At 41.9% G+C, this 27,117-nt stretch overlaps 1 protein-coding gene and 1 long non-coding RNA gene across 4 annotated transcripts in view; one reads left to right on the top strand and one right to left on the bottom strand.

The window, feature by feature from the left end:
* The window catches only part of SLAIN2 (SLAIN motif family member 2), a 62,457-nt gene that overhangs the window by 21,765 nt on the left and 13,575 nt on the right, over nt 1–27,117 (top strand). The window contains exons 3-7 of one of the 2 annotated variants that reach the window (XM_030563438.1): nt 7,749–7,913; nt 9,126–9,287; nt 10,497–10,856; nt 12,554–12,691; nt 21,291–21,368. In XM_030563438.1, the coding sequence (XP_030419298.1) occupies nt 7,749–7,913; nt 9,126–9,287; nt 10,497–10,856; nt 12,554–12,691; nt 21,291–21,368 (903 nt within the window). The remainder of the gene's footprint in view (nt 1–7,748; nt 7,914–9,125; nt 9,288–10,496; nt 10,857–12,553; nt 12,692–21,290; nt 21,369–27,117) is intronic. The other variant, XM_030563439.1, reaches the window with a different exon arrangement.
* The window catches only part of LOC115652007, a 67,728-nt gene continuing 51,267 nt past the window's right edge, over nt 10,657–27,117 (bottom strand). Inside the window, exons 3-6 of one of the 2 annotated variants that reach the window (XR_004000506.1) lie at nt 24,131–24,302; nt 13,818–13,930; nt 12,975–13,082; nt 10,657–10,744 (exon numbers count right to left, since the gene is read on the bottom strand). This is a non-coding gene — a long non-coding RNA (uncharacterized LOC115652007). The remainder of the gene's footprint in view (nt 10,745–12,974; nt 13,083–13,817; nt 13,931–24,130; nt 24,303–27,117) is intronic. The other variant, XR_004000507.1, reaches the window with a different exon arrangement.

A 27,117-nucleotide genomic window follows, 5' to 3' on the forward strand; every position in this document is an offset into this window, starting at 1 on the left:
GAGCTTGGCTTGTTTAGCCTGGCCAAAAGAATGCTGAGGGGGGATATGCTTGCTCTTTATAAATATATCAGAGGGATTAATATTAGGGAGGAAGAGGAATTATTTAAGCTTAGTATCAATGTGGACGTAAGAACAAATGGATATAAACTGGACACTAGGAAGTTTAGACTTGAAATTAGATGAAGATTTCTAACCATTAGAGGAGTGAAGTTCTGGAGCAGCCTTCCAAGGGGAGTAGTGGGGGCAAAAGACATATCTGGCTTTAAGACTAAGCTTGATAAGTTTATGGAAGGGATGGTATGATGGGATAGCTTAATTTTGGCAATTGATCTTTGATTATCAGCAGGTAAGTATGCCCAGTGGTCTGTGATGGGATGTTGGATGGGATGGGATCTGAGTTACTACAGAGAATTCTTTCCTGAGTGCTGGCTGGTGAGTCTTACCCATATGCTCAGGGTTTAGCTGATCGCCATATTTGGGGTCGGGAAGGAATTTTCCTCCGGGGCAGATTGGCAGAGGCCCTGGAGGTTTTTCGCCTTCCTCTGCAGCATGGGGCATGGGTTACTTGCTGGTGGATTCTCTGCAGCTTGAGGTCTTCAAACCACAATTTGAAGACTTCAATAACTCGGACAATGGTTAGGGGTTTGTTATAGAAGTGGATGGGTAGGGTTCTGTGGCCTGCTTTGTGCAGGAGGTCAGACTAGATGATTATATTGGTCCCTTCTGACCCTAAAGTCTATGAGTCTGTGTAAGTCTAAACTCTTGAGGGGAGAACAAAACTATCAGGCTGATAGACTGTGTGCATTTAGATATGTAGTTAAACTCTGTGCTAAATCAGCTGGGGATTTTTTGTTTTGTTTTTTGTTCTTGGCTAAGGAGATGGAGACTGAAGTTAGTTAATAGTTTTGGGACACTAATGGATTTTTCAGTGGATTTGGGATCTTGGTGGTTCCTTTCGAAGATGATAGAGACTAATGTCTTAAATGATATAATTGGCCCTGAGATAAAGGAGCCACTTAACACTCAGAACTGCGGCTAATGACTGAATGCCTGGTTCTGTGAAATGCTGATGGGGTCCCCCCTTACAACTCCTGTTGATGTCCTAGTGGGAGTTAGGTACTTAATACCTAGCTGGAGGTACTCAGCTGCCTGATTCTGTCTTTAGGTCTCTCTTCTTTGCCAAATAGCACTACCTTTCCATTAGAATCCCATAATCCTTGAAACTGCTTTGCAGCCTTTAACTCTCTCCTAAACTCCTCCTCTTCTATCTCCATGTGGGATTTTGCTGACTTTTAAATAAAGTATCAACAAGATCTACTGTTAGAAAGAAAGGTAGATCACAACCTTTCCTTCTGCCCCCTCAACTTCATGGCCTCCAACTTATGAAGTTTAAACTCTCCCCTCCTCCCTCTCCCCAACCTTTCTTTCCACTGGCTTCTTCAAATTAAAGTTCATGTCTCTACCAACCTCAAAAAATCCTCATCCTTTATTGCACCTGCCGCTCCAATTAGCAGCTCGTCTCCTTTTGACTCTACATCTCTAAGCAGACTGAATGTGCCATTTCCTAGAGTTGCCATGTTCCTCCTCTTGAACTCCACCCTGGAGCCCCTCTAGCCTGACTTCTGCTCTCTTGATTTCGTTTTGACTTCTTTCTGGCTAAAATCTCAGGGGCCTGATTTTCATTTTGGCCTCTCTGCTGCATTTTACAATCGGGCACACCCTCCTTTCTGATATCAAGTCCCTTGGAATGGAACCCAGGGTTTCTGAATCTCACCATGCCTCTGCTGTCAGCAGATACCTGTGAAACTCTCAGGTACAGTGGGTCTCATCTCCCTTTAGTTTAGTAGCAATGTTGTGTGGTGGACCTAAGGGTTCTAACTCTGCTGATGATCCAGGTAGGGATCAATATGGTGCCACAGGATGGAATTATTAAAAATTCCATTTGCTTTTTAAAAAAAACCTAGGATATTGCACACACAGTATGTTTAAAGAACATTATAAAGTTTCAGAATCAAGAACTCAAAAGTTAGGAAATGCTAGAATTAAGGTTGCTTGTGGATCTTTAAATAAGCCCCCTTGGGCACATGTAATTAAAGACTATCATAATACATAATTACACATACCTGGCATGGACAACTTCTGCCTAAACAGTTTATTTGATCAAGTGATAAGCAACTGAAAATGGTTTTATAATGGAAAGTGTTAAGTAACCTCAGCAGGCCGTGCTCCTAGCCCCACCTATACTATATAATGTGAAATAATCTATCCCTACATTGTGTATTAAACATATTGTGATTTTTTCTTTAAATTAAAAAATGGCTGGGGAGTCTTTAGTGGTGTATATTTCAAGGGTGTTTCACTGTTGGGTTTCTACATGACTGCAGTGCATGAGTGTCACCTGCTTGGTCTTCTCTCTTGAAACAGGGTTCTGTTTAAAGTTTCTTGTCATTACTTTGCTCATAAAAATGGGTCATGCGAGTAGAGTGGAAAGGCTATCCAGGTGTCCTTGCATCATGTTCATGTAAACCAAAACAGTCCTGGTGGGATTAATTTAAAACTACTAAATGATTTCTTGAGCCTCTAAACCTAGGAAGTGAATCTGATTCTATTTTAAAAAACTTGAATCAGTGCCTGATAACAGAATGCTGGCATCTATTTGCATTTATAAAAAACTTGTTGCTTTTGCCTCTTTTTTGTTTGAAAAAATGTCCCAAAACAAAAAGGGATAGGGAAGAGAGGTGGTATGGCAGTTTGGTGACAAGGAATGCAACTTAAATTGTGCTTTCATTGTGAAATCTTTGGGGCAGTCTGTCAGTTTTGTACAGTGCTGTGTATGTTGTCCATGCTTAAATATTTGGCATAAAAAGCAAGACTAGTATATAGTTTCTTTCACTCTGGATATATGCATAACAAGAACTATTACCACATCTCTCATGGAAAGGAAAATCCATTTTTGAGTTAAGCATTGGACTTGTTTGTGGCCAGCTTTACACTTAATGATAGATTTTATTTCTGGTCAGTTTGAATTATTACTGAGGCTGCCAGAATAAGTTTGCCGGCCATGATTTTCATTAAAATAAAACGTTCTGGATTTCAGAAAGGTTGGCCATGATTCTGAAAACTGAGCCATTAAAAAAAATTAGCTTAGGCATGAAGTGCTAACGTACTTGAAAAAATCCTGTTGGGAACCTCATTATTTTTGACAGAAGGGCATAGATCAATTTGTTAATGTTACCTATCAAAAATAGTTACTGTACATGGATTATGAATGTTCCCAAATGCAGAGTTTTCTTTTCCTTGGGGAGACAGGGATGGGGAAAGACTGTACATTGTTCTCTGGAATATTCTGAAAGTTCATGTGGAGCAGTATCGTTCATTCTGGATAAATTGTGACTTGTATTAACAAGGAATAGGTGGGTCTGGTAGCACTGCTTATTAAGGTGACCAGACACTTCCCATTATAAAAAACTGTTTTCATTGTAACTAGAATATTTAGCATTATATAGCACTTTATATGTTCAAACCACAGTTCCCAAGGCTTCATGTGAGTTGCCTTTTTGAGTGCTCAGCCCTTCTGCATATGAGACCTCAGGTCCTCAAGTCATGCACCAGAACATTGAGGAACACACTGTGAAAAGTTTTAAGTGGCTTGCTCAGTATTGCCTAGGAACTCTGGCAGAGGTAACAATAGAATCCAGATTCCCATTGTGGCATTCAGCTACTTTATCCATGAGATCATTCTTTATCTTCCTGCAGCCCCCTATTTTATTCACTGGTACCTTCTAACTTCTGCAGCCAATGAAGCAGGGGCCCTACAGACAGTTTCCTTCACTATCCAACCCTGAGTCTTCTCCAGAGTAGATTCATCTTGTACACTAGAGTTCCTCAGAGCGTGGGGTGTGTTCCCTCTTAGAGGGCATGGAGGACCATTTGGGTGGGGGAGCACGGCTGGTGCCTAGCCCAACCCCCACAGAGGTTGTAGGAAACCACCACCCAACTCTGCTTCTGGCCCTGGCCCCAGCTGCCAGCCCTGCACCCAGGGTCCCATTACCCCTGTCCATGACCCTCCCCCTTCCCTAGCCCCAAGCTGCAGCCCCGCTCCCAGCCATGCCTCGGGGGTAGGAGGGAGTGCAGACAGAGATAAGAGGGGGCACGGCTCTGAAAAATTTGGTGACCACTGCTGTATACAGAATGAGAGAGCCTGTGGAAAGAATAGGATGTGATATGTAATTAAAGACTGTATCATAATCCATATGCGTAAGAAGGCCAAATTAAGATTGCACAGACACTCTTAATTTTGGCGTTTCTTAATTTTTGAGCTGTTGATTTTGCAGTCTTAACATTCTTTTAATATATCTTTGTGTGTATACAGTGTATATATATGTTATACTACAGAGCAGCCTGTTTTTTACCATTTTGGCCTTTTACAGATGCACAGAGGGATTGGGTTCACTCTTTTTTTTTTTTTTTTTTTTTTCTTCTTTAAACACAAGTGGTGGGGACTGTTTCTTTTGGCATGCAGATCAAGGTTCAGTTGGAACATAAAGGAGATCAGTTTCTACACTTTGACCAGGGGAGATTCAATATCAAGAGAACTCTGGTCAAGTCTTATCAGAAGATTATCTGTTTAGCATTCCAGATGTTTTTCTAAATTAGATGCATTTTGTAATACAACTTCATTCGTTCTGTTCTTAACACTGTATTCTGTGAACTTGTATACATAGACTGGAAATATCTAAAGATATTCTATTAAATTGGCCACCATACTTCTGTAATTGCTAAGTGATATTTGGCACTATTGTGATGTAAACTTTAAGAATACAAACCTTCTGTCCGTGCGCCTATTCTGAATATAACTGACAGTTTATGCATTTTAAAAACTTGAATGCTATTTTAATCCTGTGGCACAAGGTGTGGAAAATCCTTACTGAGTCACCTGTAGCACCTCCTAACTTAAAAAAGACATTGAGTAAAAGGAATTAAACAAGTCAGAGTCAAGCAGTTTAAGTGCATTAGAGCAGAGAGTCAACCCTTTGCCAAGGTCCTTCATCACCACTGCCATATTAGTATATTGATCACAGCCTTCTTTCTGCCTTTCACAGTTTCAGCAACAGCAGAATGCTACATTTAGATCTTTGAGGGACATGAGGACTTTTACCCATGCCTTTTAAAAAATCCCTTATTTTTCAAGATTTTAATGTCTATAACTATACTAGGATCTCACAAGTTAGCACATTGCTTGCAGGGGCCATCCTTGAATGTTTTGCAGTGCACATATATAGATTTTTTTTTAAAAATTTGATTGTAACCTTTCTTTGGCAAGAGTGCATAACTCCTAGTAGCCATCTTAACTGCAGTTAAACTTAATTTAAAACTATGCATGATGAGACGCTCTTCACCTGCTATACTGTGCAAAATGAACAGTTTTCTTTAAGAAAGTTGATAATTCAGTTGTACTATGACATCGAATACCTTCAGTAGTCAAGGAGCTAGCTTTAATAAGGGAAGTCAAATTTGCTTTTTTTCCCTTGGAGTTTTCATTCATAGTGTAGTAAAATGAGTTAGGTTAGAAGATTAATTTCCTAATCAAAGTGTAATGCATGTATTCAACTACAAATAGACTACCCTTTCATAAGCCAACCCTATTTTTCAGGGGTTGGCAAACTTTGGCTCCTGGCCATCAGGGTAAGCCGCTGGTGGGTCGGGACGTTTTGTTTACCTGGAATGTCTTCAGGCATGGAGCCCCTCAGTTCCCTGATGACAATTTAGTGGCAGTTCTGTAGTGTGGGTCATGCAAATACTACTTTTTAAAATATTCTGTGTACACTTCTGAAGTGTTTTGAATTGTAGTCAAGTCACTTTGAATCCTAGACAAAGGTAGACTTGATTGAAGAATTTTCCCTTTAGATCAGATGATACTGTGTTTAAGAAGTAATGCATGACCCACACCACTAGGGAGACAAAGAGCTGTGGTGTCTCAATGTGCATACAGTTTGCAACTGTACATCTGTCATCATACCAGATGGTTTCATTAATATACTATCTGAGTGACTAGCATGGATGGGCAAACTATGGCCCGGGGGCTGCATCTGGCCATTCAGACATTTTAATCCGGCCCTCGAGCTCCCATCGGGGAATGGGGATTGGGGCTTGCCCTGCTCCAGTGCTCCAACCCCACTCTGCGCAACTCCTGGAAGCAGCGGCATGTCCTCCTTCTGGCTCCTGTGCAGAGGGGCTGCCTCAAGCACCCCTCCTCACCCCCCGCAGCTCCCATTGTCCAGGAACTGCGGCCAATGGGAGCTGCAGAGGCGGGGCCTGAGGACAGGGCAGCTGCAGAGCTGCCTGGCTGCGCCTCCATGAAGGAGCTGGATGAGGGACATGCCACTGCTTCTGGGAGCTGCTTGAGGTAAGTGCCACCTGGAGCCTGCATCCCTGACCCCCTGACCCAGCCCTGATCCCCCTCCTGCCCTCAAACCCCTCGGTCCCAGCCCAGAGCACACTCCTGCACCCCAACCCCCAATTTTGTGAGCATTCCTGACCCACCATACAATTTCTATACCCAGATGTGACCGTCGGGCCAAAAAGTTTGCCCACCCGAGCTAAAGGCTTGTATAAGAGTTAGCTGGGTGAGGCTCAACTAGAATGAGAATAGAAGGTTATCCTGCTAGGCTGCCATTAACTCCTTCAACTGAGATATGCTATTACTCACTTGCATCTGAAAGTCTTATTATATATGTGCAACTGGTTTTTTGGATGTTGAGGTCAACAGCTGTAGAGCAATGACCAAGAGCACTTTTCCTGTTTGTACTTTGGAAAGAGAGAGGTCAAAATCTTCTTGTCAATGTGAGCATGTTTTGGCAGTCAGAACTTCGTCCTTCCCAAGTGCATCGTAAATTGTGTATGGTTGCTTCAGAAGCCTGCTCAGCTAGTACCAAATGCAGTTGCCCTCTTGCTTAGCAGCCCTCTTTTCATGGATATCTGAAGTGGCTTCCATTTTGCCTGTGTGCTGTTCAAGTTGGCTCACCTTAACGTTGTCTGTCCTGAGTACCTTAGAGACTGCTTTTATGTTTGTTACTATAGCAGTTAACAATAGCCAAGGTGCTTGAGCCTGTCCTGTAAAAGGGGGAAGCCTAGAGTCTGGTAACTTATGGAGGAGTTTGCTTCACTTTTCCTTTCCACCCCCACAGTCTGAGCTATAGGGCACTCTACAAGGCTTATCTACTGGTCTTTAGAAGCAGAGGTGAGTTGAGTGGTGTGGATTTAGTCCTATTGAGTTGAGTGAGGAAAACTTGTCAGGGGTATTCTTCTCTCATTTTTTGCATGTATTTTTTATGATTGTATGTGCCTGGAACCCAAGATAGGCACTTCTTGTAAATCTAAAAACACAGTAAAAGCAGCAAAGAGTCCTGTGGCACCTTATATACTAACAGATGTATTGGAGCATGAGCTTTCGTGGGTGAATACCCACTTCGTCGTCAGGCATCCGACGAAGTGGGTATTCACCCACAAAAACTCATGCTCCAATACGTCTGTTAGTCTATAAGGTGCCACAGGACTCTTTGCTGCTTTTACAGATCTAGACTAACACGGCTACCCCTCTGATAAAACCACAGTGTTTTTCTGGTGACTGAATTGTTTTACTTGAATTGCCTAGTAACATAATCATGTTGAATTACTTTAAATACTACTGTATATATGTTGATCTTCACCAATTCTTTCAATGTGGCTTTTTTCCCCTTTTCATACAGTGCTCAAGAGACCAAGTTTGTACAGTAACCCTTTCAGTACGGTCAGTTACACAAGCCCTTATAGTCCAAATGCTAGCAGCCCCTACAGCAGTGGTTTCAACTCGCCTTCCTCAACACCAGTGAAACCCCCTTTAGTGAAACAACTCATATTTCCTGGTAGCTCCGGTAAGTTTCTGTTCTAAAAACATTGTGTGCTCTTGAGTTGTGGGTTGGACTGGCAAGGAGTTAAAGCTTATGTGGATAAGAAAAGATACTATACTAACAACTTGAGTGTCAATAGGAAGCCTGCATCATATGTAAGATACTAACTTTATAGGAAAAGCATTTGGCCAGGTTATTTTGGCGTGAAGTATAGTTATGCTGTTTTCCTCTGGGTCTTTTCTGTACTAGTCAGGTACCATTACATGGACAAATAATGCATGTAACTTAATTGTATGGATATGAGTCATATTGCATTTATTAAAAGGTTTGGTACAACTTTTTGGAATATATGTTTATAATGGTTATCTGCACTAGTATGACTGCAAAGCCTACAATTCTCTTATGCACTGAGGCACTGGTATAGCCAGCATGAGTGCAGGTGGTTGTAGAATCTTGTAGTACTAAGAACCATATAATCTTGGTGTGAAGTGCGTGTGTATGAAAGGTATGTCATGAAACTGCAGTCTGACACACATACAATAACCTTTGACAGTGTTTTTTGCCTTTATTTTTGGCTTTTTGAATGTCAGTTTCTCTGAGACATCAGCAGATCTATTGGGGAATGGAGAAGGCATCGGAAATGTGAAAGACTTTCTAGAGCTTGTACAATTCTGTAAATGTTGATTAATAGAACAACTTTAAACAAATAGTATTAGTTACTGGATGTATAAAAAAAGATTTTTTATCTAAGTTACATAAGTATTAAATTCCAGTTACATATTTAAGATTGTACGTTAACACGTTGTATATGCAGTTATCCAGTGGATCAGCAAATCTCTTGAAGTTTATAAAGTCATAGATTCTAAGGCCAGCAAGGACCCCTGTAATAATGTAGTATGCTCTCCTGTATAACACAGGCGATAGGACTTCCCTGAAATAATTCTGGTTTAAACTAGAGCACATCTTTTAGAAAAACATCCAGTTTTGTGGAGAATCCACCACAATGCTTGAAAATGGTTTCAATGGTTAATTACTCACTTTTTTTTTTAAAGAAAAGCTTTATTCCCTGTCTGAATTTATCTAGTGAATTAGCTGTTTTGCTGGATAGTGGGACATCCAGCCTTTCATCCGCTAGTAGCCACTGAACTACTATGACACAGTAGTAGCTACTGAGCTATGGAAATACACTGCAGTGTATTTTGTGGGTTTTACTTTAATTTCTTTATTCTTGTACAGGTCATTTTAAAAGTTCAGCAGATAGAAATCCTTCACTAAGCCCTCAGTCCTCTATCGACAGTGAATTAAGTGCTTCAGAAATGGATGAAGACTCTATTGGATCAAATTACAAGCTAACTAATGTCACAGATGTGCAAATTCTAGCTCGGATGCAGGAGGAAAGTAAGTACTTTGCATACTGAAAGGCAACTCTTCTTTGATTACATAATTCCTTTAAACTTCAGCTGCAGACATTTTTAACTTTCTTACGCAGCAATGGGGGAAAGAATGGTAGAGGAGCGAGTAGGAGTTGCTGAGACTTATCAAATAGATGGCCCTAATGGTAAAGTTAGAGCAATGAATTACTACATTGGAAAGCCAGATTTGAAATGGTCCCCCAAACTTGTACTTTGGGCCAGAAGTCCTTAAAAAGGTGGGTGAGGCATTGCATACTAAGTTGTTGGAGGGGATGGGGATAGAAAATAGGTACAGGTTTTATGCAATTCTGCAAACTTTGGCACTTTCTGTAACATGACTGGCTGATCCTCTTGCCTTCTGGTTAGAGGAGGATAAAGTTGCTGTAAGGAGTTGGATTTAGAGGTAAGAGGCAAAAGAAATACTGACGAACAGGAGAGGCAAATTGATAGCCCGCAGTGGATTTTTTTTTAAATGCTAGTTGGACTCACCTATTATCCTAAATCCCTTCTTCATGGAACAAGTACATCTGTCTTGATGAGCTCAGTGCTCAAAGCCTGGAGAATAACTCTCTTTTGTTTGTCCACAGAAGAGGTACGGACGGGAAAAGCAGTCATGCACACTTTCTCAGTTTTGATGTAGCCTTTGTTCAACCTTTTGTCTATTTTGTTTTTAGCGTCTGTGGAGATTGCCAAAGGTGCTAATTATCATGGTTACTAATCTACCAGAACAGTGCTCAAACTGGCTTGTAGCCTACGTATAGAGCTGGCTGATCATACAGTTCTTACTTCTAGTTGCTTAATGGTGCTGTTAGTAAGAAATACATTTAATATTCTTTCTAATACTATTTTTCTAGGTAAGTAATTGCTGTAGTTGTCAGTGTTACGATGCAGGTACGGGGCGGCAGGTGAGCAACCAAATATATAAGATGTGGTCCACACTATGGAAAAAAACAAGATTGAGAAACCCGTCACAGGAAAGGGACCTAAATCAACTCCTTATTTCACATAGGCTACCAACTATCAGATAACTTTGTTGATACAGATCTGGGATGAAATTGAATCCTCAAATAAGAGGAACTAGGATTTGCTAAATATGACTTTGAACTTGGGGTAGGTATTTGTATACACTATCTATATAATAATATCCATTTCTTGTCTAAGATAAATCTGTAAACGATGTTCTTACTGTTGTCAGGTCTCCGGCAGGAGTATGCAGCCACTACTTCTCGACGTAGTTCTGGTTCCTCTTGCAATTCTACAAGACGGGGCACGTTTAGTGATCAGGAACTTGATGCACAGAGCTTAGAGGATGAAGAAGACAGTACACATCATGCAGTGCATCCGGCTGTTAACAAGTTCTCACCATCACCACGCAACTCGCCATGGCCTTCACCAAAGCAGTCTCCCAGGAATTCTCCTCGTTCTCGATCACCTGCTCGAGGCCTGGAATACAGCAGAGTGTCACCCCAGCCTATGATTAGCCGCTTGCAGCAACCTCGTCTTTCGCTTCAAGGCCATCCTACGGATTTACAGACTAGCAATGTCAAAAGTGAAGGTAAAGAGCTTTGTCTCAAATGTGTGCACTGAGCACTAATGCAGTAGTATAGTGTTGTAAATAAATGTAGCAGTCAGTTTGCAATGTGAGTGATCAAAAACTTGTGGCAAACCTGGTAAACCTAAGGTATCTGAAAAAAATACAAAGGTTCTTATATGGATACCAATGAGACTGAGAGCTCACGCTTATATTTTTTTACTTCAATCTAGTGACATAAGGGATTATATACCTATTTTCCGCATCTGACTAACTGTATTTCTTCTAAATCAGGATGGCCTAGTGAACAGCCCCTCATCCTGATAAAACAGCTGTCCTCCCACTCCCATCTAGAGCTCTTCTCACTTGGATAAACTCCAGCGTTACTTGGGCTGGGGACATATGGAGCAGCTAATAGAAGCGCCACAGGGACAAATAACCAAGGTGCTATGATTCTTAAGTAGTGGATGTGATATGAAAACCTAGCTAGAATCCCCAGAACAGGGAAATGCCATGTGTTGGGAAGGGAAGCTCTTTCCCAAATAAGCAGCAGTCCTTCTATTCAACAAGTTGGCAGGGGTGTGAGTATGGGCATTCCCTGAAAGATGACCATCTCAAACTATGGCCCTGTTAAATTGAGTCTGATGTACAGACAAAAGATACGTAGGCTATGCCTACATGGTGCACCTTACATTACAACAGCGCGACTGTGCCACTGCAGCCGCGCTGCTGTAAGGTGCACAGTGTAGCCGCTCTTTGTTGCCAGGGAAGAGCTCTCCCAGTGACACAATAAAACCACGCCCAACAATGGGCAGTAGCATTGTTGACAGGAGAGTGACTCCTGTTGATAAAGCGCTGTCCACACTGGCGCTTTTCATCATTAAAACTTTTGATGTTTAGGGGTGTTCTTTGTTTTTTTTCCGCCACATCTCTGAGTGACAGAAGTTTTAACGATGAAAGTGCCAGTGTAGACGTGATCTTAGAAAGCTGTTAATACTTGAAAATGCAGATTGGAAACCGATGTAAGAATATGCACTTTTGTGTAATGTGTTTAATGGCTTTGGCTTTAGTTTTTTGAATTTTAAAGATCCCATAGTGCTCTTTGCAAAAACACAAGCGTTAGCCCTGGCATCTTGGCACAAATTCCATTCTGGATAAGTGTGCCTACCTAAAACTATATGAAGTTTGAGTTAGTGTCTTGTCAAAATAAACTGTAGTGTTAAGTAATGACCATGTTTCACCTCAGATGATTGCACTTCAGTAGTAGGTGGAATGAATCTTTTTTTTTTTTTTAATTTATATAGAGAGAGATTGGAAACTGTGTAATTATATAATACTTTTTCAAAAACTGTTACTTGGGCATAAATTGATGGAAAAATTACTATGGTCAAACATTGTATAATATATAGTACAAAAAAATCATGGGTTCACAATGCAGATAATCTTTGAGAGTTTCAAAATCAGCTATATTTCTGACTTGCACACAGCAAAATTACTACATATTTAGGAAGAAAATGCATGCAGAATATTTCACGTGAGGCATAAGAAAATGTCATCTGTAGAACAATAGAATGGTCTAAATAGTATTTAGTTTTTAATTTGCAGTGCAGTTTTATACAGCAAAATTAATTTTCAGGTCAGTTTTTGAAGACTGTCAGTTATGTTGTCAGTCTTCTGCATGAGATTGTATGTTGTGTCTTTGCATTGTTTTTTTTATACAGAAAAACTAAGGCGTAGTCTTCCAAACCTGTCCAGGACATCTAACATCCATGCTGAGTCTGTGAAAAACAGCAGAAGTGATTCAAATTTTCAAGTGCCAAATGGAGGAATACCTCGCATTCAACCTCAGGCTTCAGCCAGTAAGTATCTTTACAGTGATATTGTAAACACATATTTTGGAATTAGATTGAAAGCAGTAGCATGTGTTTACTGTTTCATGGTAAAGAAAACCATTTCCTAAAGAACTACACATAACATTAGCCTTGATGTTTAGTCAAGTATGAGATCAAGTTATAAATGCCAAATCTGACAGGAAAAAAAACCCCAGGTTGTTTCCAAGTTTAGCACTTCTCTTCCATTAAATTTATGTATGTGCCTACTATTGTCCAAGTTATTTTTCATACTTCTTAATATTTTCCTCACCCTCTTGAAGTTTCCCCAGAAATTTGAAATTGAAGAGTTTTCCCCTCTTTTTCCCTTGTGTGTGATTGCTTGTCATTGTTGAAATGCGGCATTGTGCTATATTTTCCTCTGTAAAATAAAATGAATATTGGTGAAGAATTACATGAACTTTGAACTGATGAGAGAACATCAGTTGTTACTTATACAAAATATGGCAGTCCCTTTTTAAAAATACATTTAATATTTTAGTATATTCTGGTACGTGTTTAGTATATATACACTTCAGATGAGAGTACTGTGGAAACTATTTTTATTTAGTATAATTAGAGAACTTGTACAGTGCTACTTTGTACTGTTGCATTTTGTTTTCAAGATTTTATGAAAACTAACTTTCTGGTTTTCTTCACCTTTTAATTATATTGCAGTACACAAAAATGAGGTAAATATGGTTTTTAAAGGATGCTGAAAGCTGATCTGAAATTACATCTATTTGTCTTGTTTTGGCTCAGTCATTTCTCTCTTCCTCAGTCCTATCAGATGGGTCTCTTCTTTGTAAGCCAGTGAAGTAATGAAATGCAGGATATAAAAAATGCAAAAATCCCAGCTCAAATACAGGATTCTTGCAAGTTTCAATACTTTACAAGTAAAGGATTAAATGAGTTTCAAATCCCCATTATGTGCACATACATTACTGTCAAGCAAAACAAACCTAATGCTCTGGGTCAGTTGTGGGAGGGTCAATGAGCTGTGAACTGCAAGATTAGATTTTTATTCATATTGCAGGCCTCTCCTTAAAGGACTTACTACTTTAAAAAACAAAACAAAAGCAAATGTATTTTAAGGTGCAAGTTAACAGTTCTGTACCTGTATCTTTTTAATCAAATATTCATTCGCAATTGGATGCTTCTAGGGTAATGTGATGACCATCTTGTCTAAGCATTAAAGGTTTAATTTCTAGATTTTTAGTGTGTGAAGTTCTAAAGGAAGGAAAACATGATCAAATGATTAAGGAAGAAAACATGAATTGTTATTTCAAGTTTGTTAGGCAATAAAAGCACATTATTAGGTACAAACTTCTGAAATATGTGGTATATATCCTTACTGGATTAGGGCTTGTCTACATCAGAAAGTTGCAGCGCTGGTGAGGGAGTTACAGCGCTGCAACTTTGAAGGTGTACACATCTGCAGGGCATCACCAGCGCTGTAACTCCCTGTTTGCAGCGCTGGCCGTACTCCCGTTTTGTCTCGGGTGTAGAGGATCCAGTGCTGGTGATCCAGCGCTGGTAATCCAATGTAAACACTTACCAGCGCTTTTCTTGACCTCCGTGGAAGGAGGAAGCCTCTGGTAATCAAGCTGATTTTCTTTCCCGGTTTGCTCTCTCGTTCCCGGAACCCCGAGCAAGCAGGTAAGGAGAACCGCTTGCTCGGCGGTTCGGGGAACGAGAGAGCAAACCGGGAAAGGAGACCAGCTTTGCCGCGGTTGGCTCTCGCGTTCCCGGAGCCACCCTGCAAACCGCAGGGAAGGAGACCTGCTTGCTCGGGGTTCCGGGAACGAGAGAGCAAACCGCGGCGAAGCTGGTCTCCTTTCCCGGTTTGCTCTCTCGTTCCCCGAACCGCCGAGCAAGCGGTTCTCCTTACCTGCTTGCTCGGGGTTCCGGGAACGAGAGAGCAAACCGGGAAAGGAGACCAGCTTTGCCGCGGTTTGCTCTCTCGTTCCCGGAGCCACCCTGCAAACCGCAGGGAAGGAGAACCGCTTGCTCGGCGGTTCGGGGAACGAGAGAGCAAACCGGGAAAGGAGACCAGCTTCGCCGCGGTTTGCTCTCCCGTTCCCCGAGCAAGCAGGTCTCCTTCCCTACGGTTTGCAGGGGGTTCGGGAACGCGAGAGCAAACCGCGGCGAAGCGGGTCTCCTTTCCCGGTTTGCTCTCTAGTTCCCGGAGCCCCGAGCAAGCAGGTCTCCTTCCCTGCGGTTTGCTGGGTGGCTCCGGGAACGCGAGAGCAAACCGCGGCGACGCTGGTCTCCTTTCCCGGTTTGCTCTCTCGTTCCCGGAACCCCGAGCAAGCAGGTCTCCTTCCCTGCGGTTTGCTGGGTGGCTCCGGGAACGCGAGAGCAAACCGGGAAAGGAGACCAGCTTCGCCGCGGTTTGCTCTCCCGTTCCCCGAGCAAGCAGGTCTCCTTCCCTGCGGTTTGCAGGGGGTTCGGGAACGCGAGAGCAAACCGCGGCGAAGCGGGTCTCCTTTTCCCGGTTTGCTCTCTCGTTCCCCGAACCCCGAGCAAGCTGGTCTCCTTCCCTGCGGTTTGCAGGGGGGTTCGGGGAACGCGAGAGCAAACCGTGGCGAAGCGGGTCTCCTTTTCCCGGTTTGCTCTCTCGTTCCCCGAACCCCGAGCAAGCTGGTCTCCTTCCCTGCGGTTTGCAGGGGGGTTCGGGGAACGCGAGAGCAAACCGCGGCGAAGCTGGTCTCCTTTCCCGGTTTGCTCTCCCGTTCCCCGAACCCCCCCTTGAAGCCGCCCAACAGCGCTGCAGTGTGGCCACATCTAACACCACTTGCAGCGCTGGTTGCTGTAAGTGTGGCCACTCTGCAGCGCTGGCCCTATACAGCTGTACTAATACAGCTGTAACTACCAGCGCTGCAAAATTTTAGATGTAGACATGGCCTTAATAGTTTGATTTAAAACTATTAAAGCAAGAAACTCAGTTGAAGAACTACTTCCTCTGTCAGACAAACTATATATAAAATCCCATTAAAGTATATGTTATCACACCGGTCTACAGTAAGTTAAACAATTTGATAGCAGCTCTCCTAATGGAATATTTCAGCGGTAGTTTTAATTGCTTAAGAACGTTGCATATTTGTAAGGATTTAAAACAAAAGGAAGGTTTTAGCAAACCCATATGGGTTACTTGGGGGCAAATGTCTTAATATTGAGCAAACTTGAAGGAAATATTATACAAAACTTACTTAGCCAGGTCACTTCCGACTGTTCACTATACAAGAGTTAAAGTTTTCACATCCTAGCTTGTACTGCTTAATCCTGCCATGAAGTCATAATATTGTGACTTCAAGTTTAGCATGGTAATTAGACTGTAGGATCCGAAGTAGTGTTTTTAAACAGTGTCATTAATTAACAGACAGATAAGAATTATGGAAATCATTAGGTGAATTTGTTATATCCAATACTTGAACATTTTTTCAAAGCACAAAAGTCCATGTAGCTTAACTGGATTTATATAAATTGGATTTCATGAATAAAGCCCAGACTTTTATCCCTTACAGTTTCCTTGCTCTTGTTGATGTTAGATATTTGCTACTGAATATACAAACTAATTGGTTTTTTTGTGTGTGTGCTTTTTTTTTTTAAGATTTAGAACATGAAGTAAATCTATTTAGGATGGTCTTATGTGTGTGTACATACAAACGTCCAGTTTTAAGTATTGAGTTCCTGGAATTTTGATCATTTCTGTATTTGAACTTCCATTTTTTCCCATTGGGTTTGTATTTAACTGTTTCACTTTGGACAAATGCCACTGTTAAATTATTGCAAAGTTTGTCATGTTTTCCTGTAGCAAGGACTTCTTGGGTTTCGAGATCCAAATCTTTCACCTGCTGGTCTTGCATGAGCTGAAGGTTGCTACATTTCTATCTAAGGTCATTGCTTTTTCCTTGTCAAAGGCTGCTGTTCACTAGCTAATGTACATGCTCATCTGCTATGGCTGCATTACTGAATGTGCTGTGGATGCTGGCAATTGAAAATTAGTTGGGAATGCAGTAAGACCTCTAAATTAGCAACTGCTCAGATGTGTGATATGTTGAACAGGCAACTTTAGAGATGTCTAGCTAGTCTAAGTGGAAGTGGAAGAAATGTACTTCCAGACATGATCTTCTGTATGTGTAGTTGTACAGGGTATAAAGACAGTTAGGGTATGGCTACACTTGAAACTTCAAAGCGCTGCCGCAGCAGCACTTTGAAGTGTGAGTGTGGTCGCAGCGCCGGCGTTGGGAGAGAGCTCTTCCCAGCGCTGCATGCAAACCACATCCTCTATGGGTGTAGCTTGCAGCGCTGGGAGCCGCGCTCCCAGCACTGCGGCACTGATTACACTGAGGCTTTACAGCGCTGTATCTTGCAGCGCTCAGGGGTGTGTTTTTTCACACCCCTGAGAGCGAAAGTTGCAGCGCTGTAAAGCGCCAGTGTAGCCAAGCCCTCTGATAAGTTTTTAATTTAATCCAACTGAGAAATTATTTTCAAACAGTCTGATGCAGTCTAGTGTAAAGTCACCACTCAATCAGTCCATTTATAAATAGTGTATTACAGTTTCTATTTAAAACTGGCAAAATTACACACTCCTGTTTGTAGCTGTTTAAAACTCCCGAGTGATATGTGAAAAATCACTTTGTGAATGTAGATAAACTATTGAATGATTGTCTCTTCTTACTAGATCTTAACTATCCATATTTTAATATTTAAGTTCCAAATATCAAAGAACTAGCTCTTACAAATATCTTTGTTACACTGGATTTTCAAATATTGTATAACTGCAGGGACAGTGTCACGCATTCCTTTAGAGTTTCTCCCCCAAGCAACGCAAACCTCTGAAAAGCTGTTGGGAAAATTTTTAAGGGGAACTTCCAGATAGAAGACAGATACTTCTGTTAAATCAAGTACATAATGTGTGTCTTTGTGCTCATACCAGTATATTAAAATTCAAATGTACTAGGTGAAATCCTAAAAGTGGAGTTAAACACACTTGGCTGTTGTTAATTCAGGTTGCAGCATCTACAGCTTAGTTGCCTACTTATCTTCTGATAAAGTGGCTGAAATCATAAATGGCCACGGTGAAGCTCTGTAGCATGCACAGAGGATAAAAAGAAAAATCAAACATTCTGATGCAAACAGTGGCCTACATTACTGTAGTTTTTGTTGATTTGAAATATTGCTTTTAAAACTATTTGTTAGAAATCTGCATTGCACTTCAAAAATGTGCCATCTATGGAAGAGTACATTTAATAGTATTTGTAGCATTTTACAAGTAGCATAATTGTAGTTTTAGTTTTAAAGTTCAACTTTATGTAACCAAAACTGATAGAAATAGATACAATATTCAATGCAAATATTTAAGATATTTTATCATATTACATTCTGCATATTCACCTAATGGAAACTGCTTGTTTCCTCAGCTTTGCTCCCCTCTAATGCCTGAAATTCTTTTTAGTGATCCTAGTGCTGATAATTATGTAGTTAAAGAATCTTTATGCAGTATATCAGAGAATTTGATCTGTAAATGGGACATCTGTTTTAAAGTCTTACATATTGATCCACTAACCTCATTTGCAAATGAAATGTAAGTGTCATGATAGAAAAATCACTTAACTTCAATTCTAGTACCAGATCTTCATTCAAATCAGACAGTTAAGCAAGATGAGAGAATCAGCAAAATTAATGGGTGGCTACCTTACCCAAATATAAATAGGTTGAATAGTATATTGGGACATGGGTTGGAAAAGTAACTCTGCCTTTTAAATTCATTCTTGAGAAACTTTCTTCTGGAGCACACAAGAAGTTGCTCTTCTTGTCTTTGAGTGGTGTTATACAGCACAATGAGACTGGAAGTAAACATGACTGCATCAATAAAAAACCATTAGTCAGAGGCATAGGTAGACGTGATGGGCTAGTGGTCTGTTACAGTTTAATTCCTAGATATGATTGTTTGGAAGTTTTTGTTCATTTCTACAATTAAAACAGTTGTGTGTTTTGTGATATCTTTTATCACTTTTCTTGTTTGTGTAAATGGGGGTACATTGTACAAAAATGCTTTACAACCTAGAAATTAAGTTAAGCAAAGGATTCCCGGTGAGTTTGTACATCAGAAGTGGTGATGAAACCGTGTAGAGGTGTGTGTGTAAAGCTACACACTTCTATCACAGAATGGGGTTCAGACTGGTTAGGCTCTAGCTGATACGAAGTATTACCACTGTTCTTTGTATTTATGAATTACAGAGCTAGCATCTTGTGTTATATTTATGAGCACTTCATTATTTTTTACTATTTTATGAAAGAATAGCAATTCTGAGTAAACATTTTTTATTATAGCATTTAAGACCAAGACAAGAAGACATGCTAGCCAGCCATAAATTGAGATGAGGAAAAGTCCTCAATTTTCTGTTCTCTCCCTCCCTACTCCTCAAAGAATTATTGTAGATCTTGAAGTGTGAGAGGGCCCATGGAGATAATCTTACATTATAATTGAATATGAATGCTTGTAAAGTTGGAGAAGTTAAAAGTATTTTAAAAAGTTACTAAGGTGCTAATTTTTTCCCCTCATCAAAGTGCCACCAGTTCTGGTGTTTGGCTTGATGTAGAATGCTGTGGGGCTTGGTGGGCAGGACAAGCCTTGTATTCATAACTGTCCTCCATCAGGGGTTACGCCAAGGATGGTAACTGAGGTCTGATCTACACCATTTTAGTGCTGATATAACTGTCAGGTAGGTATGTGTTTCTCTCCCTCCCCCCAGTAGTTACACTTATACAATTCCTAGTGTGGATGTAGTTATACCAATGTAAAGTTGCCATATACTGGTATAGTTTATTCCCATTCCTATATTACTTATACTGTTATATGAACTTTGGTATAACTGCTGTACACACTGGGGACATTATAGCACTTCACACCAGTACAGTGAAAATGGTGCAACTTCTGAGTGTAGACAAGGCCTTAGGTTCCAGTAGAAGCTACCTCCCAGCTAGTGAAGATTGCTGTGAGAGTATACTGAATCTCAGAATTCCTGGCATGTTCCTTCCTGCCAAGCATCTGCTGCTCCTAGAACTTTGCTGGCTGGCTGTTGGCAAATGGTAGATTACAGGGACCCTTTAAGGCACTAACATGGGGCGGGCAGACTTTTTGGCCTGAGGGCTGCATCGAGTTTCGTAAATTATATGGAGGGCGGGTTAGGGGAGGGGGTCGTGGCCCGGCCCCCATCTCCTATCCCACTGCCCCTGGGGACTCCTGCCCCATCCAACACGCTCCCCCTCCCCCCCCCGCTTCCCTGACGGCCCCTCTGGGATCCCTGCCCCATCCAACACCCTCCCCCTTCCCTCCCCCCCACCCCCGTTCCCTGACGGCCCCTCTGGGACCCCTGCCCCATCCCCACACACCCTTTACCTGCCCCCGGACTCCCGCCGCCCTATCCAACCCCTCCTCTCATTCCTGATGGCCTCCTCGGAACCCTAGCCCCATCTAACCACCCCTTCTCCCTGTCCCCTGACTGCCCCAGAACCCCTGCCCCGACTGCCTCCTGCTGCCCCATCCAATCCCTCCTCCTTCCTGACTGCTCCCCGGTACTCCTGCCCTCATGCAACCCCGTTTCCCCTCTGACCACCAACCCAAACTCCCCTGTCCTCTATCCAACCCCCCCGCTCCCTGCCTCCTTACCACACTGCCTGGAGCACCAGTAGCTGGTGGCACTACAGCCACGCTGCTTGGCTGGAGCTGGGCACACTGCCGCCATCACCACGCAGCACAGAGCACCGGGTCAGGCCGGGCTCTGCAGCTCCGCTTCCCCAGGAGCTTACAGCCCTGCCACCCAGAGCACTGCACTAGCGGTGGAGTGAGCATGCTGAGGCTGCAGGGGAGGGGACAGCAGAAGAGGGGCTGGGGGCTAGCCTCCCAGGCCAGGCAGGATGATCCCGTGGACCGGATGTGGCCCGCAGGCCGTAGTTTGCCCACCTCTGCACTAACAGGACTAGGTTTTTTTGCTGAGATCTATTCTTGCAGAAGCTAGCAAAGCCCAATAATTCTGAAACATATCTAGATTTGATGGCTGGCAATCCTGAATTTGATTGATTTGATTATTAGCTTGCATACATTTTTGTAAGTTTGAGGGGAAAGTCACCTTTTCTGAAAGTTTCTTTGCTTTAAAAGGAAAATTAACCTTGTTTTATCAAGTTAAATCTGACAGTCTTAGTTTCTATCTTTACTTTATATCTAATCTTGCACTGAGATTGCTGTGGCATGTTAGCTGGTGGCTTGTTCTCCCTTTGGTGTGTTTGTTTTGCCTTCCTGGGTTTTTAGCTCTGCAAGAAACTTCTTTACTATTAAGGAATTTGTGCATTTTCCACCACAAGGTTTTTGACACTGTCCCTTTGCAACCTTTTAATGCAGCAAGCACCACTTTAAAACAAACACTTCTCTTCTTATAGAACCATAACAGCTTTTGAAAACTGTTATTCACTTTACTAGCTGCTTGTTCCCTGGTGCTTCACAAGCAGATGTGGTTCTATATCCCAAGTGAATTGAGTTGTGTTGTCTTTCTAGACAAATATAACACTTCTTATCTTTCAACAGCTATGCAAAGGCAGAAAAAATTGCCTCGTGCTGCCTTCAAAACCAAACAGTTTCTTCAAACTCCATCTACAAAAGGAGGTAACTAACTTACAGCCTCTTACCAAGTTCCAGCAAAACTCCGAAAACTGTTCACCTGTGTTAAATCTTGTACCTTTTAATTTAACGAGTACAAACAATTGCATGCAGAGACTAACAGTAAATTGGAGTTTAATATATCAATGTAGCACAATCATGTCTTGTCTGCTGTGGGCAGAAAGGTTTCTTGAGATATGGATATTCACTTTGAGATATGATCCAAGGACTTATGACTTCAAGCATAAGAAATTAATAAAAAAAATCAGTTCTGGATTAGCAAAGCTGATTTCTGATGGCATATTCATTAAGGCTGCATTCCTGAGATTAATTTTTAACACTGCATTGTTTTAGTGTTTTTTTTTTAAACTTCTCTTCTCCCTTTGCACTGGGAAAAATGTCAACAATCATGAGTGAAAAATTGCTGCCTTACATGTCAGTGTTAGAAATAGATGCTAGCAAGTTAGTTACTCCTGAAAAAGTTCACGTGTAGCATCAATTCTCCTTAAGATAACAACAATTATACATTTTTAGTCAGAAAATAGTCTGGAAAATATTAGTATAGTGTCTCTGCTATTAATGGCTATGCTATTAATGGCTCAAGTACAGTCTTACCAGAAGAATCAATTTAAACTTCAATCCGACTGGACCAAACTTAATATCTGAGCCCTAATTAGTTTTAAATTCTGGAGGGTTTGTACAAGACACTATCATCTCACTATGAAGGTATAACCAAACCACATAATTGTATGAGCTTTATTAAAATGCAGTTGTTCCTGTTATCTCTATTAAAGTCCAGAAGATCCTAGTGCAAGACCATGCTTCACCTTAAAATTAAGTACATTAGAGGAGTCTCTGTTGCAAAGTCACTTATTTTATGTCAATGACTGCAATTTTTTCATAGCAAATACTCAATTGATCTTAAAACATATCTCTGACAATTAATAGTCAACACACAGCTTAAAGCCACTAACAAGTCACTTCATTGTATGCAGGAAGTTTTACTGTCTTCTGCCTTCTCCTTATTAATAGCATTTTCATCAACCTAATAAAATAAAATTTGGTCCAGATTCTTGTGGTTAATCATAAATGTGTCTGACTGATCCGTTCAGAACATTGCCTAGCAATATCAGGAATTTCACTCGATCTTGAGGATAACTAAAGAATTGAACTCTTTTTGCGAGACCTATTTAGTCAGTCACCTGGACTGGAATAAAACTGCCAGTGTCTCCTGAACAAAAAAATTTTAATGCAGTCTTTCTGGCTAGCCATTTCCTTTTAGTCCTAATTATGGATACTTCCCAGATTTTCTAGGGAGAACTGGACAGAATGCTTATCAATCTGGAAATGTTGGAACCCATAGAGGAATTTAATAGCTTCTCTTGCTTGGGGTTTGAAGTGGTTTCTTTTAATTAGACTGTCAAAAATAAAATTCTAAAGCCCAAAGTTTAAAACATTCTAAAGTTTGTAATGCTGTCTGTTAGTTTTGATCTCTTTTCATGAAGATCCTAGAATGCTATCTTCAGTTTTGGACTATAGTTGTTTTTTTTTTTTTCAAGTAGTGTCCCTATAGGTACTCCACTGTATGTGTATCTGCACTGCTGCGCCTCTGATAAGAGATTGTAGGAGCACTGTCCATTCAGCCCACACAGCTCCCTCATGGCCTGCTTCAAGGCTGTGTGAGGCAACCCCTCAATTCCTTTGGCCTCAGACTGAAAGAGCAGTTGTCCATTCCTTACCTGCATCATTAGCATAAGTAGTAGTGGTTTTGGGTTCTTTTGTTTTTAATTAGTGTTTCATTACCCCCTTGGTTTTTAAAAAAAGAAAGGGATCTTTAGTTTACATTTTTACCCTTTTGGGGGGGATCCTCCACTTTCTTCCCGCAGGGTGTTTAGAAATCATTCTAATGTCTTTCAGTAAAAAAAAAAAAAAAAGGAAGAGGAGGGAAGAACATCTTTTCTGTATTTTTCACTGTTAGAGAAAATGCCCAGCTCTCTTAACTTGAAGAGGTGTCTTTCCTGCAAGGAATTGATTCCAGTAACGGACAGACACTCTCACTGTGTCCAAAGTAGTCCCATTTCCCTCAGAAGTGCTCTCTCTGACAGCAGATAAAGGCAAGGTTTCGTGAAAACTGGGAGCTGAAGTGAAAACTCCTTATGGAAAAAGGTACTTCAGCCAAGAGGGGACTCTGGTGCCAACGCTGGATCATCCCCAGAGTCTTCTACTTCAAAAGGGTAGAGTTGTGAAAAAACCCGCAGATTCCCCCCATAAAGGCTTGAGCTCTACAAAAAGGGCTCCAAGCCATTGACCAGCTAGAGGGGTTCCCCAGCATGACCGACCACTATGACACCCGGAGGATGTCATTTTCCTGGCCTCTCACTGTGGCCTGCTGTCACAATACAAGGGACCTCCCCAGTTCCTTCAAGCTGACCTGCAATCATGGTATGGGCTTCCTTGGATACCCCCGCCCATGCCCTTACCTCCCTAATGGCCTTATTGGGATCCTTTTGTGATGTACACAACCTACATGTTGAGGGCATACAGTGTGTCTCAGAGAGAGTTCACCAGATGGTCCCCTAGAGCCTCACTGTCCCAAGCTCCTGAGCCAGAGGTGGAGGAAACTTTTGAAGACCAGGAAAAAAGGCTCAAAGTGGAAGCCACCCTTCTCCCCCCTCCCCCCAAGCAAACTTCTCATCTTTCCTAGATGAGTCTGTAATGCCTCCCCCTCCATCACTAGGTGGTGATTTTAATAACTTTCAGGATCTTACCAGGAGAGTGGCAGATGAGCTGCAAATTCCCCTGCAGGAGATAAGAACGCATCACAAGCTGATGGGTATTCTCCATGCTGCCTCCTTGTCCAAAGTTGCCCTCCCAATGAATGAGGTGATTCTAGATCTTGCCAAAGTCATCTGGCCAGACACCAGCCTCCATCGCATCAACCTGCAAGAGAGCCAGCAAGTAGTACAACATACCTCTGAAAAAGACAGGCTTTGTTTCAACATCCACAACCCAACTCGCTTGTAGTGGATGCAATTAATGCACACAGCAAACAACATCATGCCAAGTCGACCCCATTCAATTGGGATTGGAAGAAGCTAGATCTCTTTGGGAGGAAGGCATATTGGTTGGTGACATTGCAGCTTAGAGTCACACATTACCAAGCTGTCAAGACCAAATATGGTTTTATTAATTATGGAAAACACAATGAGTTTGTGGAACATCTGTCAGAGGCACAAAAGGGGCAGTTTCAGGCCCTTGTCAGAGAGGGCCATTTAGTAGCTAGAACTGTGATACAGATACTGGACGTGGCCGATACAGCAGCCCGCTTGGTCTCTAAGATGGTGATAATGAGGTTGTCTTCCTGGTTACACCTTTCAGGGTTGTCCAAAGAGCTGCAGACAATGGTGGAAGATCTCCCATTTGAAGGGCCCAGGTTCTTGGCTGATAAGACAGACTCCACTTTCCACACCCTGAAGGATTCCTGGGCCACATTACACTCCCTAAGAACCTACACTGCCGGGACAAAAGAGAAGATACAGCTCTCAACTACATCACAAGTCACAACCTCTTCAGTACCCATTCTCACAGTGTTATTATGAATTGTAGTGCAAAAGGCTCAGAGTACAAAAGTGGAAGCAGTCAGCATCCCAGTCTGTGTCCCTTCACCTCTCCTCTGCTGAGCACTTCTGACAGTTTGGTTGAGGGTCTGAACAGTTATTTCTTGCAATATCAACTGCTTTCTATGTACCTGTCACATCCCTTCAGAAGTCACTTGGCCCTCTTTCACAACAGTTGGAAGAATACCACCTCCGACAGATGGGTCTTGGAGATTATTTTGAAGGGTTACGCCATTCCATTCACGTTCCTCCCTCATTCCTACCTCCCTTCCCAGTCCCTCTTCAGGGACCCTTTTGTGATGGGTTGGGTCACAGAAACCCCCTTGGGACTGTCACCTGATGTTCTGAGACTACCTCTAAGCTCATTTTCCCTGCCAGCTTGGGACTCCAGAACCCTGTCTTGTTGAGCCAGATACACTAATGTGCAGCATTAATGTGCACACAGACCCAGGGTCTGACCCACGTCCTCAAAGCTGCAGACTTAACTGAAAACGGCTTCGCAAGTGCTCCTGTCTCTAGCACCCAGATGCCCAGCTCCCCATGGGATCCAAACCCCAAATAAATCCATTTTATTCTGTAAAAAGCTTATACAGGGTAAAATTATAAATTGTCCGCCCTCTGTAACACTGATAGAGCTGTTTTCTCCCCCAGGTATTAATCACTTACTCTGGGTTAATTAATAAGCAAAAGTGATTTTATTAAATATAAAAAGTAGGAGTTAAGTGGTTCCAAGTAATAACGGACAGAGCAAAGTAAGTTACTAAGCAAAATAAAACAAAACACGCAAGTCTAAGCCCAGTACATTAAGAAACTGATTACAGATGAAATCTCACCCCCCAGAAATGTTCCAATAAGCTTTTTTCACAGACTGGACTTCTTCCTAGTCTGGGTCCAGGAATCACTCACACCCCCCGTAGTTACTATCCTTTGTTCCAGTTTCTTTCAGGCATCTCTTGGGGAGGAGGGGGAGGCCATCTCTTGAGCCAGCTAGAGACCAAATGGAAGGATTTCCAAGGCCTTTTATAGTCTCTCTTGTGAGCAGAAACCCCTTTGTTCTTCTGTGCAAAATCACAGCAACAAGATGGAGTTTGTAGCCACCTGGGCAAGTCACATGTCCATGAATGATTCAGCTCTTTGCAGGCTGACGCCTTTAGTTTGACTGTTCGCAGAAAAGCTCAGATGTGGATTGGTGTCTCCCAAAGTCCATTGTCAGCTAAGTGTTTCTTGATTGAGAATTTACTGAGAATAGTCCTTTCTCAAGAAGATGACCAAATGCTTCACTGAGGCTACAAGAATCAAACACATTGAGATACAAGTATATAGCCAATATTCATAACTTAAAATACAAAAATGATATGCATATACAGACAGCATAATTATAACCAGTAAACTACAACCTTTCCATAGACACCCCATTTGACCTCCTCTGTACAAGACCTGGTGCGACCGTAGGACCCTGGTTCCAACAATGATCTATATGGTCACAATTTGTCAATAATGTCACACCCTTCTCACAAGAATCTGCTTCACCAGGAAATAGATCTGTTACACTTTGGGCCCTAGAACCAGTCCTGCCGCAACTCAGAAACAAGGAGTTTTACTCCCATTATTTCCTGATCCTCAAAGCGAAGGGAGATTGGCGGGCCATTCTAGACCTAAGGGCACTAAACAAATATGTGAAGGCACAGAAGTTCAATATGGTCACTCTTGCAGCCATTATTCCAGCTCTAGAGCAAGGAGGTTGGTTTTTGGCTCTTGACCTAGAAGATACCTACTTTCACATCTCAATACAACCATCACACAGAAAATTTCTATGGTTTACTTTTGGGCAGGACTATTGTCAGTACACAATGCTCCCATTCGGCCTCTCGTCTGCACCCAGGATATTCTCCAGGGTTCTTTCTGTCATAGCAGCACATCTGTGAACACTGAGTATTGTTATCTATCTGGATGAGTGCTTTCTCAGGGCTCCCTCATTCAAGGATGCAGTACAAGCCATGCAGTACAAGCCATCCAGATGACCATATGCACATTTGAGCCGCTGGGCCTGCAACTCAACATACACAAATCGACACTGATTCCCAGATGGCGACTGGAGTTTATCAACACCAAGCTTGAAACAATACAAGTGAGAGCGT

Source organism: Gopherus evgoodei, chromosome 5 (genome assembly GCF_007399415.2).
Source record: "Gopherus evgoodei ecotype Sinaloan lineage chromosome 5, rGopEvg1_v1.p, whole genome shotgun sequence".
NCBI lineage: Eukaryota > Metazoa > Chordata > Testudines > Testudinidae > Gopherus > Gopherus evgoodei.